General features: G+C 40.3%; 1 protein-coding gene across 3 annotated transcripts in view; it reads left to right on the top strand.

The window, feature by feature from the left end:
• The window catches only part of LOC134355032 (serine/threonine-protein kinase N2-like), a 160,186-nt gene that overhangs the window by 127,892 nt on the left and 19,592 nt on the right, over nucleotides 1-12,702 (top strand). For all 3 annotated transcript variants that reach the window (XM_063064694.1, XM_063064693.1, XM_063064695.1), the window contains 5 exons: nucleotides 1,332-1,468; nucleotides 4,138-4,213; nucleotides 4,307-4,398; nucleotides 6,230-6,406; nucleotides 8,249-8,311. In XM_063064694.1, coding sequence (XP_062920764.1) covers nucleotides 1,332-1,468; nucleotides 4,138-4,213; nucleotides 4,307-4,398; nucleotides 6,230-6,406; nucleotides 8,249-8,311 — 545 coding nt within the window. The remainder of the gene's footprint in view (nucleotides 1-1,331; nucleotides 1,469-4,137; nucleotides 4,214-4,306; nucleotides 4,399-6,229; nucleotides 6,407-8,248; nucleotides 8,312-12,702) is intronic.

The raw sequence follows: 12,702 nt of genomic DNA, 5'->3' as shown, positions 1-12,702 counted from the left end.
CAGCTTCTTCCATCAGAACATCAGACTGATTAATTCATGCTGATACAATTGTATTTCTATACCATATTAACTGTTGTACATACTATTTATTACAAATTACTATAAATTGCACGTTGTACATTCAGACAGAGATGTAACATAAAGATTTTTACTCATGATTGTGAAGGATGGAAGAAATATAGTCAATTCAAATTCAACTCCATTGCCTCAAGTCAGGTTGAGGATGGAAGGAAGAGAGGCTGAATGAGCGATGTGCTTTTATTTAAATTGAAATGTAGTCACCGTGGAAGATCTGTGAGCCTCAAGGAAAAGGAAAGGAGCATCACAAATGAAGGCATTTCTACTGTGTGGCTGTGCTCGCTCATCAAAGGACTAGTCGTACTTAGTCCCACATTCTTTTGTTTGTATCCCTTTGTCTTCGATCTCCACAAGAATATGTCCAGCTCCCTTTTTGCATTATTTACAGAATCAGTTTTGCATCACCTTCTACAGCAGGGTATTCCTGATCCAGCTGAGAACATAACGGCACAGTACGGGACCCTTGACCACAATATTGCGCCGATCTTTTAACTTATAACTGTTCCCTCCCACATAGCCCTCAATGCTTTTTTCATCGATGCGCCTATCTAAAAGTCTTTAATATCCCCAATGTATCTGCCTCTACCATCACCCTCAACACCTACCACTGTCTGTGTGGGGGGAGGAAAAAAACTTGCCTCTGCCATCCATCCTAAACTTTCCTCCATCATCTTGAAAGTATGACCTCTTGTTTTAACTATTGCCATCCTGGGGAAAAAGGCAGTGGCTGTTTCCTCTATCTGTATCAAGTCACCTCTCGTCCTCCTTCGCTCCGAAGAAAAAAGCCCTTGTTTGCTCAACCATTCCTTATAAGACATGTTCTGTCTGCTGGGCACAGCCCGTGCTCTGCCTTAAACCTTTCCAACTTCTCTATATAATTGAAAATCATCCATCCCAGTAAATCTCTCTCCTATTGTGTCTACAACCTTTAAATACAGTGCACAGAATTACCTACAATGATTCACTGGGCCCTAACCATTGATTTCATAGTTCTAGCAATCTTACTGATTTTTCTCTTCCATATCCTCAATTACCTGACAATTCAAAGGGGAAGCTTACCTATTTTAAAAAGGCAAGTACAGACTTTTCTTTTTGAGGTTGGCAATTCTAATGACACCAGTGTTGCAATTCGACTCACAAATTAAGATACATTAGGAGACATTTTGATACACTTTCTATTCCCATGTTGTACAATCCTTTATGTAATGTTTTTTAAATTTTGAAATAATGTTGATTTTCTTTGTCTTTTGCAGGAAGCACTCTCAACTTTTGATTTTCTGAATGATAGAAACAACATTGTTTCTAATGTTGAGAACAATAGAATATCTGTGCCTGAACGACCCCGTCAAGAACTAGAATTTCGAACACTCCCACAGCCAGAAGATAAACGGTACTGTGTTTACTTTCAAGTGCTTTATTCGCAACAGCTCTTTGTTATAGTCATGGAGTTGTACTGCTCAGAAATATGCCCTTTGTCCCAAAATGTCCGTGCCAACCTTGTTGCCCTTGTATACTAATTTCCTTTACCCATGTTAGGTTTGCCTGCTGAAGTGTTTGTCTAAATGCCTGTTAAACATAGTAAGTGTATCTGGCCGTATGCCAATCTTCATCAACCTATCCACCTCTATTACCACTTTCAGTAAACCATAGACTTAAACGCCAAACATTCATCCACATTTCTTAACCTCCGAATGTTTGCATATCCTATCTGTTTGACTTCCCAAAATGCATTACCTCACATTTTGTTACCATTATTATGTGCCATGTTGTATTATGGAGGCAATCAGGACTTTGACTTGGCCAATCTAAAACACAAATCTTCTTCCTTTTGAGCCATTGGCACGATGATGATTGTCTTGGCAATCCTTTTCTACAGAAGTGATTTACCATTGCCTTCTCCTACGCTGTGTGCCTGCCAGACAAGTGACCTTAGTCATTACCAATACTCTTCAGAGATTGTCTGCCTAGTGTTAGCAGTCGCATTTCTAGCACTTGTGATATACACCAGCTGCTCATCCACCACATGAACCTGATTGGGGGGCTAAGCAGGTGCCACACCTTGCCCAAGTGCAACCCGCAGGGTAGCGGAGGGAAGGAACGCCTTACACCTCCTTTGGTAGAGACGTACAGTGGTGCTAGAAAGTTTGTGAACCCTGTAGAGTTTTCTCTCTTTCTGCATAAATATGACCTTAAGTGTAATCAGATCTTCACGTAAGTCCTAAAACTAGATAGAGAACCCAATTAAATAAATAACACAAAAAGCATTATATTTGTTCATTTATTTATTTATTGTGAAAGATGATCCAATATTACACGTATTTGTTGGAAAATGTACGTGAACCTTTGCTTTCAGTAACTGGTGTGACCCCCTTGTACAGCAATAACTTCAACCAAACGTTTTCGGTTACTGTTGATCAGTCCTGCCCATCGCCTTGGAGGAATTTTAGGCCATTCCTCCTTACAGAACGACTTCAACTCTGGGATGCTTGTGGGCTTCCTTGCTTGAACTGCTTGCTTCAGATCCTTCTGCAACATTTCAATAGGATTTAGGTCAGGACTTGGACTTCGCCATTCCAAAACACAGATTTTCTTCTTTTTGAGCCATTCTCTTGGTGATTTACTCTTGTCTTTTGGATCATCGTCTTGTTGCATAATCTAACTTCTGTTAAACTGCAGGTGACAGGCTGCTGTGAAATGTCTTGATACAATTTTGAATTCATCGTTTTCTCAATAATTGCAAGCTGTCCAGGCCCTGAGGCCGCAAAGCAGCCCCAAACCATAATGCTCCTTCTACTATGCTACTATTCACAATTTGGGATGAGATTTTGTGCTGGTGCAGTGCCCCTTTTCCTCCAAACACAACAATGTGCATTTCTGCCAATAAGTTCAACTTTTATCCCACCTATCCACAGAACATTGTCACAGAAGCGTTGTAAAACATCCAGATATTCAAACTTGAGATGTGCAGCAATGAATTTTTTGGAGAGCAGTGGTTTCCTCCGTGGTGTCCTTCCACAAACACCTTCCTTGTTCAGTGTTTTTCTTATAGGGGACACATGAACAGAGACTCTAGCAAGGTCTAGAGATTTCTGCAGATCTTTTGCTTTTACCCTTTGGTTCTTTTTCACTTCCTTCAGCATTGCACATTGTGCTTTTGGTGTGATCTTTGCAGGATGCCCACTCCCTGGGAGAGTAGCAACTGTACTGAGTTCCTCCATTTGTAGACAGTTTCTCTTACTGTGGACTAGTGAACACTCAGGTCTTTAGAAATGCTTATGTAGCCTTTTGCAGCTTCAAGCATCTCTACAATTCTTCTAACATCCTCTGGAAGTTGTTTTGATCGAGACATGATGCACATCAACAGATCTTGAGAAGAGCAAGCTCTGTCAGTAACCTGACTTTCTATGGTGCAGGGCACCTCTACAACCCACACTTCCAATCTCACCTCATTGATTGGAACACCAGACTCCAAACAGCTTTTATAGAAAGCATTACCCCAGAGGTTCACATACTTTTTCCAACAAATACATGTAATATTGGATCATTTTTCTCAAAAAATAAATGGACAAGTATAATTTTTTTGTGTTATTTATTTAGTTGGGTTCACTTTATCTAGTTTTAGGACTTAAGTGAAGATCTGATCACATTTAGGACATACTTATGCAGAAATAGAGAAACTTCTACAGGGTTTGCAAACTTTCTAGCACCACTGTATCTCCACCCCGCCACCTGACCTCACAGCTGCCTGAATTAAAATCCATCTGCCAATGCTCTGCCCAACTTTCTATCTGATTTACATCCTATTGCACTTTCCAATCTGATCTATATCTGCAGGTTGAAGAAATAGTTAAATGACCTTTCTTGAACTTATGAATTCTAATCTAAAAGCAGAATTACAAATACAAGAAATTATCCAGATGCTGATGAAGGGTCTTGACCTCTACAAGCCAGGCAGCATCCATAGATGCTGCCTGACTTGTAGAGTTTCTCCAGTATTTTGTGTGTGTTAGCAGTTTTAAGGTTTGATATATCACAGTTTTTCATTTCTTACTTCTTCAGAATACCGCAAAGATTCCAGTTTAGTCTTCTGGACTTCAGGTGTGTTGCTGTGCTTGGCAGGGGACACTTTGGAAAGGTAATACAAAAATGACAGGAAATGCCAGTATATGTTTTATGTAGTTTGGTGTGAAAGAATAAATGCTCAAGCTGCAATTTGTTTGTAACACAGGTTCTCCTTTCGGAATATAAAGTCACTGGTGAAATGTTTGCAATAAAGGCCTTGAAGAAAGGAGATATTGTAGCTCGTGATGAGGTCGACAGGTAAGCCTGTAGTGACCTTATTTATGCAAAGTATCAGTTTGTTTGATGAAAGGGGGTAATAATGTTCAGTGAAGTCTTCCAGAGTCCATTGCTGTTGCCACCTTCAAGGAGGCGGCACAGGAGCCCGAAGGCCATAAGACATAGGGGCAGAATTGGGCCATTTTGCCCATGAAGTGTTTTATCACCATTCCACCATGACTGATTATCCCTGTCAATCCCATTCTCCTGCCTTCTTCCTCTAACCTTTGATGTCCTTACTAATCAAGAACCTATCGACCTCCACTTTAAATATACCTGGCGTCCACAGCCATCTGTGGTAATGAATTCCAGATATTTGCCAACCTCTGGCTAAAGACCTGCACCCATCGATTTAGAAACTGCTTCTCCCTCCCCCACCATTCTGAATGATCTACAAACCTATGGACACTACTTAGTTATTCTTTTTGTTATGCACTATTTAGTTATGTAGTTTATTGTAATTCTTTTGTCTTTGCACTATACTTCTGCAAAGCATCAAATTTCATGTCATTTAAACCAGTGTTATATCTGATTTTGATTCACTATTCTCTATTATTAGTGAATGCCTTTATTTCTAACATCTGAAGGAAAAGTCTTTCATGTTGCCGTGGTGAACCTGGAGTAAATGTATTCCAGTAAGATGGCAGTGTGTTCAGACACAGCAGCTTCTACAGAGTCAACAAAAGGTGTTAATGTCTTTTTTTTTAAAAAAACATTTTTAACGATAGCAACACCCTGCTGGACATTAAGAATTTAAAGTACTACAGGCCTACGCCATCAACAATTTACTCATTGGTGGAGAAACTGAAGGATCTGGACTTGGTATGGATCGTGTGGTGTGCCTGCATCAGGGAGGAGTCAGAGGAGTTGGCACTGAAAGGCGGTGTGCAGTCGAACAGCAAGTGATCGACTTAGTCACTTTTCTTGTGATTACAAGACCCTGTTTTTGCATGGTTAACGTGGAATGATGCAAGTACGATTCACTGGTTTATTGGCAGGCGGACTGCAGGAGAGCTGCATGACCTGAGCCGAGGCAAGGACTAAGCCTCAAGCCACGGTATCGCCTGCTTACAGCTGCTCAGAAGAGAGACGTTGGAGTTGGTGCACACCACTGGCGGTGGCATGGCACTGTGTCCAAACTGGAGTCAGTGCTGGCTCTGGTGTTCACAGCAGACAAGCCGTATTGTGTTCGACTGCAGACTGCTGCAACGTTCATGGACTCAGGAACTTGGACTATATTTTTTGTGTGTGGCTATATTTTACTGCTATCTTACGTGTTTGCTTTTTTATATGTGCTATAGGTGCCTTCTGCTGTGTATGACTGTTGGTACTGTGTTTGCATCTTGGCCCTGGAGCTTGCTCATGGCATTGTTTCATTTGGCTGTATTCATATATGGTTGAATGACAATTAAATCTGAACTTGTATTTCTTTTTAGAACAAGTTATCTTTTCTTTGATTATCATCCAGTGCTATCTTCTGTGCTGAATATGGACATTTGTTTTTATACTGTTTTCTGTGGTTACATTTTTAAACCAGTATCGCTTTTGCATAATTCTACTTAAAGTGAAGCAAACATGTGCCTATAGGTTATAGATCCACTCATAGATGTTAGGCTTGAGTTTGAGCACTAGCTCCATTATGGCAACATTATTTAAAGTACTGATGAAAAACACCTTTAGTTATACAATAAATGTATACTTGAAACTAATAACATTTTGAAATTTTTGCAATAGCAAATGAATATTTTTTGTCTGAATTCTGTTCATTCCCTCAGTGCAAAACTTAAGTTTTTTTTTCTTTTTTCACTTGTAGCCTTATGTGTGAGAAAAGAATATTTGAGACTGTGAATAGCGTCCGGCATCCGTTTTTGGTCAATCTCTTTGCGTGTTTTCAGACCAAAGATCATGTATGTTTTGTAATGGAGTATGCGCCAGGTGGAGATTTGATGATGCACATCCATGCTGACGTGTTCTCCGAACCCAGGGCCGTGTAAGTATTAATGCTGACTTCTGGTGCATGGTTTATGTAAGACTGGCTTTGCAGAACATTTCAGTGTCCATTCCACCTTTAAGTATTTAACGTAAATCTTTCTTGCAAGATTAATTCACAGTTTTATTTTATAAAAATAGAATAGCAAAGAAACAGGCCCTACAACCTATCATATCTGGGCTGACCATGATGGCAAATTAAACTGAGCATATCTCTCTACACATCTATATCATAGTCATAGTCATACTTTATTGATCCGGGGGGAAATTGGTTAATTGGTCTATATCCCTTCACTCCCTACATTTTCATGTGCATATCTAAATGCCTCTAAATATCCCTATCCTGTCAGCTTCTACCACCACTCCTGGCAGTATGTTCCAGGTTCCTACCATTCTTAGTGTAAAAGAAAACTTAGTCCTTTCAACTTTTCTCCTCCAGCCTTACAGCTATGTCCTTCTATCACATGACATTTCTACTCTGGGAAAGACTTTGCAATCATTTACTAACGTCAATTGGTGTTTACCTTAGTGCTGATTAGTTCAGAATGGTGAAAGGAAAAATAACCACAGAACGACTTACTGTGCCATTTAGAAGGCAAGCCCCTCCTCACTAAGTTCGTTAAGGGGTGACAGGAGATTTTTCTAACCAACATTCCATTAATCAGTGACAATAGACTGGTCACTAAGTTGCTTAGTAAATATTAGATCTGCCTTTCTCAAACTTTTTACCCTGGAGGAACCCTTGAAATAATTTTCAGGTCTTGGGGAACCCCTGCATAAAATTATTATATCTACAGCTCACAGTACGTTAGCGTGATCAGTAAGGTGTAGATATAATAATCCAAAAATAATTGCCTTTTGAGTAGAGAATGAAACTTAGCCAGCCTTTCTTGGAAAAAAATAGGTCGTTAAGCTTAGATTACCTTTCTTGAAATTAGTCTTTCTTTCCCTTTCATATATTTTAAAAGCTCATAAGGCAAGCATTGGCTTAAGCCAAGATGGGATTTAATTTTTCTAAAGGTAAGCTCAGTAGATTTAATTTAAATAAAGGTTGTAAATCGATTGTAATTAATGCTATTAACAGCATGAAAATTTGTTGACAATGTCGAATAGTAAAGTTACTAAAAACCAGGGAAGGTGTATAAATAAAACTTAGCCTGAGACACAATTTTATACAAGACTTTGGTAAAAATGTTTTCCTATTAACTGACGTGATCAGGCTCAAATACAGGCCCAGCACATGAAACCTGTGCTTGTTTTTTGTTGCAAAAATACTCAATTCTGGGTGGAATTTGAGATAAGCACACACAGATTTCACCTTCAACTGAAAGACGATTTCTATCCTTGCTCTTAATGCTTGTTAAACAAGAAAAAGCTTGCTCACACATGTAAGAAGTTGAAAACTGGAACAAAATGTTCATTGCTTTCCTATGAATGGCAGGATACTCCTCTTTCACAGAATTCCAGAATTAGTCTGGGACAGGTCAGTAAATCTCATCTTGAGTGTACAATCAGACTACAGCTCACAAAATTCTTCCTCTTCTCTCAAGTCAAGATCACAGGCTGAGCAGAAGATTCAGAATGGGTCCTTATGCAGTCATTTTACTGACTGACCTTCCAGTGCTCATTCAGACCTCATAGAGAGACTAAGAACCTGAGTAGATATGCAGGTGAAGAGTTTTGCCTGGTATTGGCACAGCTTGCAAGAGCTGAAAGCAAAGCACTTCCAAGGGAGAACGAGTGTTGTATGCGTTAATCATTTCTAATTAGCATTTTTTATGAGCGTGCAGTTGAATTTAAAGTGTGCTTTTGCTTACAGTAATTTTCAACTTTTCTGTGATAGGTTCTATGCTGCATGTGTGGTCCTTGGTTTGCAGTATTTACATGAACACAAGATAGTTTACAGGTAAGTAACAGGACCATAATTGTTAATTGAAAAACAAAGAAGATATAATTGCTGGAAATAGATCTAAGAAAGATTCTCTAAAGACAAATGGAACGGATATTTCAGACTGATGAAATATTGTCTTTTAAGGTTCAGAGGAGGAGGCAGGATTGAAAGGGTAAGGAGAGCCTGGAAACCAGGAAACTAAATGATGAAAATGGTAATTGTGGTCAGGAGAGGGTGCTGAGGTTTGCAAATCTGCTGATCTGTGTGGAGGAGGTGCAAGTAGAGGATAAATGGGGAAAACAACTGAGATACAAAACACATTTGCTAGAATCTGAAATTAGAGAATTCTGTAAGTACTCAGTGGGTCGGGCAGTATCTATGGAGAGAACAGCAATTACTGTCCAGGATGGTGATCTTTTTCAGACCTGCTTAGTTGGGAAGGTGGCATTTTCTCTCCTTCTCCATCCTTACTTACCCACTTCTAAGTACATTTTCCCTAGAAAGGCCAACTGTGCACAACAATTTTATATATTTATTTTATTTAGAGATATAGTGTGGAACTGGCCCTTCCAGCCCAAAGAGTGGCACCGCCCAGCTCATTGTTAATAATATCGGAGTCATATATCACTCTAGGCAATTTGGCCCCACTCATCCATGCTGAACAGTGGGTACCCTTCTATAATCACTCTTTCTCTCTCTTTCTCTCAGCACTTGGTCCACACCCTTCTATGTCTAAGCAATTTAAGTGCTCATCTCTTCAAACACTCCTTAAATGCTGTCAGCAGCCCAGTTTCAGGAAGTACATTCCAGGTGCCTCTCACTCTGGGTGAAAGTGGTTCCCTGGTATTCCGCCTGAATTTCTTTCCCTGTATCCCTAAATCTGCGTGTTCCTGTTTTGTCTTCCTCTGTTGTAGGGAAGCTTGTTGCACTCTGTCTATAACCCTCAGTTTTATATAACTCAATCATGTCCCCTCTTGACTTCTTCTGCTCCGTAAGAACAGACCAGGTTCTCCAGTTTCTCCTCACAACTGTTTTATCCAAGGAAACACCCTGGTGAATCTTTGCATATTCTCCAGCACTTTTACATCCTTCTCACAACATGGTGACAGAATTGCACGCTCTATTTCAGTTGAGGTCTGACCAAGGTTTTATAAAGTTGGAGCATAACTTCCTGCTACTGAATTTTGTATTCAAAACCCTAAAGCTGAGCTGTTCCCACAACCTATGTACTCACTTGCAGGAACTCAGCATCTCATGTTCTCCATATGTATTGCTTATTTATTATTATTTTGGGTTTTTTTTCTATTTGTGTTGGGCACGTGGCCAAGTGGTTAAGGCGTTTGGTGATCTGAAGGTCGCTAGTTCGAGCCTCAGCTGTGGCAGCATGTTTGTGTCCTTGAGCAAGGCACTTAACCACACATTGCTCTAGTGTCTGTGTGAGGAGTAGCGCCCCACACAGACTTCCAATCTGCGCCTTGTAAGGCATGAAAATGCCCGACGCAGGCCTCTCATGGTCTGAGTTGACATTCCCTCCCTCCCTCCCTCCCTTCTATTTGCACAGTTCTCCTTTACACATTGGTTATTTGTCCGTCTTGTACATTTTTTCATTGATTTCATTGTGTTTCTTTGTATTTACTGTGAATGCCTGCAAGAAAATGAATCACATGGTATTATATGGTGACATAAGCAGTATGTACTGTAATAATAAATGTACTTTGAACTTTTTTTAACTTCGTATTCAGTCCCCTGCCTAATGAAGACCAGGATCTCATATGCTTTCCTAACCATGTTATCTTACCTTGTTATCATCTTCAAGAATCCTGGGACAAGTTGCAGTGGTTGCGTCTCTGGCACCGAGATGGGACCCTCAATTCAGAAGGGAAGGAGGGAAAAGAGGAGAGCAGTAGTGATAGGAGATTCAATAGGGGGACAGATGAGAGGTTCTCTGGAAGAGATCGAGAATCCCGGATGGTTTGTTACCTCCCTGGTGCCAAGGTCTGCGATATCTCGGATCGAGTTCTCAGTATTCTCAAGAGGGAGGGTGAGCAGCCAGCCAGATGTCGTAGTCCATGTAGGGACCAATGACATGGGTAGGAAGAGTGAGGAGGTCCTGAAAGGTGAGTTTAGGGAGTTAGACTCCAAGTTAAAGGACAGGACCTCCAGGATAGCAATCTCAGGATTGCTTCCAGTTCCACGTGCAGGTGGGTTTAGAAATAGTAAGATAGTGCAGATCGACACGTAGCTGAAGACATGGTACAGGAGGGAGGGCGTCAGATTTATAGATAATTGGGCAGTTTTCCAGGGAAGGTGGGACCTGTTCCGGCGGGCCGGTTTACATCTGAACTGGAGGAGGACAAATATTCTTGCAGATAGGTTTGCTAGAGAAGCTCCGGTGGATTTAAACGATACAGGGGGGGAGGGGAACCAGAGTGTCAGAACAGATGTAGGGGAGAAGGAAGAAAAAGAAAATAGTAAAGTTTTTTGCACCGTTAGTGATAAACAGCGAGTAAGAGGTGAAAATTTCTTAAATGCATTTATTTTAATGCTAGGAGCATTATAAGAAAGGTGGATGAGCTTAAAGTATGGATTGATACCTGGAAATATGATGTGGTAGCTATTAGTGAAACATGGTTACAGGAGGGGTGTGATTGGCAACTAAATATTCCTGGATTTTATTGTTTCAGGTGTGATAGAGTCGGAGGGACAAGAGGGGGAGGTGTTGCATTGCTTGTCAGAGAAAATATTACAGCAGTGCTCTGGCAAGGTAGATTAGAGGGCTCATCTAGAGAGGCTATTTGGGTGGAATTGAGGAATGGGAAAAGCGTAGTAACACTTATAGGGGTATATTATAGACCACCAAATGGGGAGCGAGAATTCGAGGAGCAAATTTGTAAGGAGATAGCAGATATTTGTAGTAAGCACAAGGTTGTGATTGTGGGAGATTTTAATTTTCCACACATAGACTGGGAAGCCCATACTGTAAAAGGGTTGGATGGTTTGGAGTTTGTAAAATGTGTGCAGGATAATTTTTTGCAGCAATACATAGAGGTACCAACTAGAGAAGGGGCAGTGTTGGATCTCCTGTTAGGGAATGAGATAGGTCAGGTGATGGAGGTTTGTGTTAGGGAGCACTTTGGGTCCAGTGATCACAATTGTATTAGTTTCAGTATAATTATGGAGAAGGATAGGTCTGGACCCAGGGTTGAGATTTTTGATTGGAGAAAGGCTAACTTTGAGGAGATGCAAAAAGATTTAGAAGGAGTGGATTGGGACAATTTCTTTTATGGGAAGAATGTAATAGAGAAATGGAGGTCATTTAAAGGTGAAATTTTGAGGGTACAGAATCTTTATGTTCCTGTTAGGTTGAAAGGAAAGGTTAAAAGTTTGAGAGAGCCATGGTTTTCAAGGGATATTAGAAACTTGATTCCAAAAATGAGAGATATCTACAATAAATATAGGTAGTATGGAGTAAATGACGTGCTCAAGGAATATAAAGAATGTAAAAAGAATCTTAAGAAAGAAATTAGAAAAGCTAAAAGTTATGAGGTTGCTTTGCCAAGTAAGGTGACAATAAATCCCAAGGGTTTCTACAGTTATATTAATAGCAAAAGCATAGTCAGGGATAAAATTGGTCCCTTAGAGAATCAGAGTGGACAGCTATGTGTGGAGCCAAAAGAGATGGGGGAGATTCTGAACAATTTGTTTTCTTCAGTATTCACTAAGGAGAAGGATATTGAATTGTGTAAACGGGAAACAGGTAGAGAAGTTATGAAAACTATGTTGATTAAAGAAGAGGAAGTACTGGAGCTTTTAAGGAATATAAAAGTGGGTAAGTCTCCGGGTCCTGACAGGATATTCCTTAGGACCTTGAGGGAAGTTAGTGTGGAAATAGCAGGGGATGGTGCCGGAGGATTGGCATATTGCTCATGTTGTTCCATTGTTTAAAAAGGGTTCTAAGAGTAAACCTAGCAATTACCGGCCTGTGAGTTTGACGTCAGTGGTGGGTAAATTGATGGAAAGTATTCTTAGGGATGGTATATATAATTAATCTGGATAGACAGGGTCTGATTAGGAACAGTCAACATGGATTTGTGCATGGAAGGTCATGTTTGACAAATCTTATTGAAATTTTTGAAGAGGTTACTAGGAAAGTTGACGAGGGTAAAGTGGTGGATGTTGTCTATATGGACTTCAGTAAGGCCTCTGACAAGGCTCCACATGGAAGGTTAGTTAGGAAGGTTCAATCACTAGGTATTGAAGTAGTAAAATGGATTCAGCAGTGGCTGGATGGGAGACGCCAGAGAGTAGTGGTGGATAACTGTTTGTCAGATTGGAGGCTGGTGACTAGTGGTGTGCCTCAGGGATCTGTAGTGGGTCTAATGTTGTTTGTCATATACATTAATGAT

This window comes from Mobula hypostoma, chromosome 12, assembly GCF_963921235.1.
Source record: "Mobula hypostoma chromosome 12, sMobHyp1.1, whole genome shotgun sequence".
In the NCBI taxonomy this organism is placed as follows: Eukaryota; Metazoa; Chordata; class Chondrichthyes; order Myliobatiformes; family Myliobatidae; genus Mobula; species Mobula hypostoma.
This window is presented reverse-complemented; position numbering and strand designations above follow the sequence as displayed.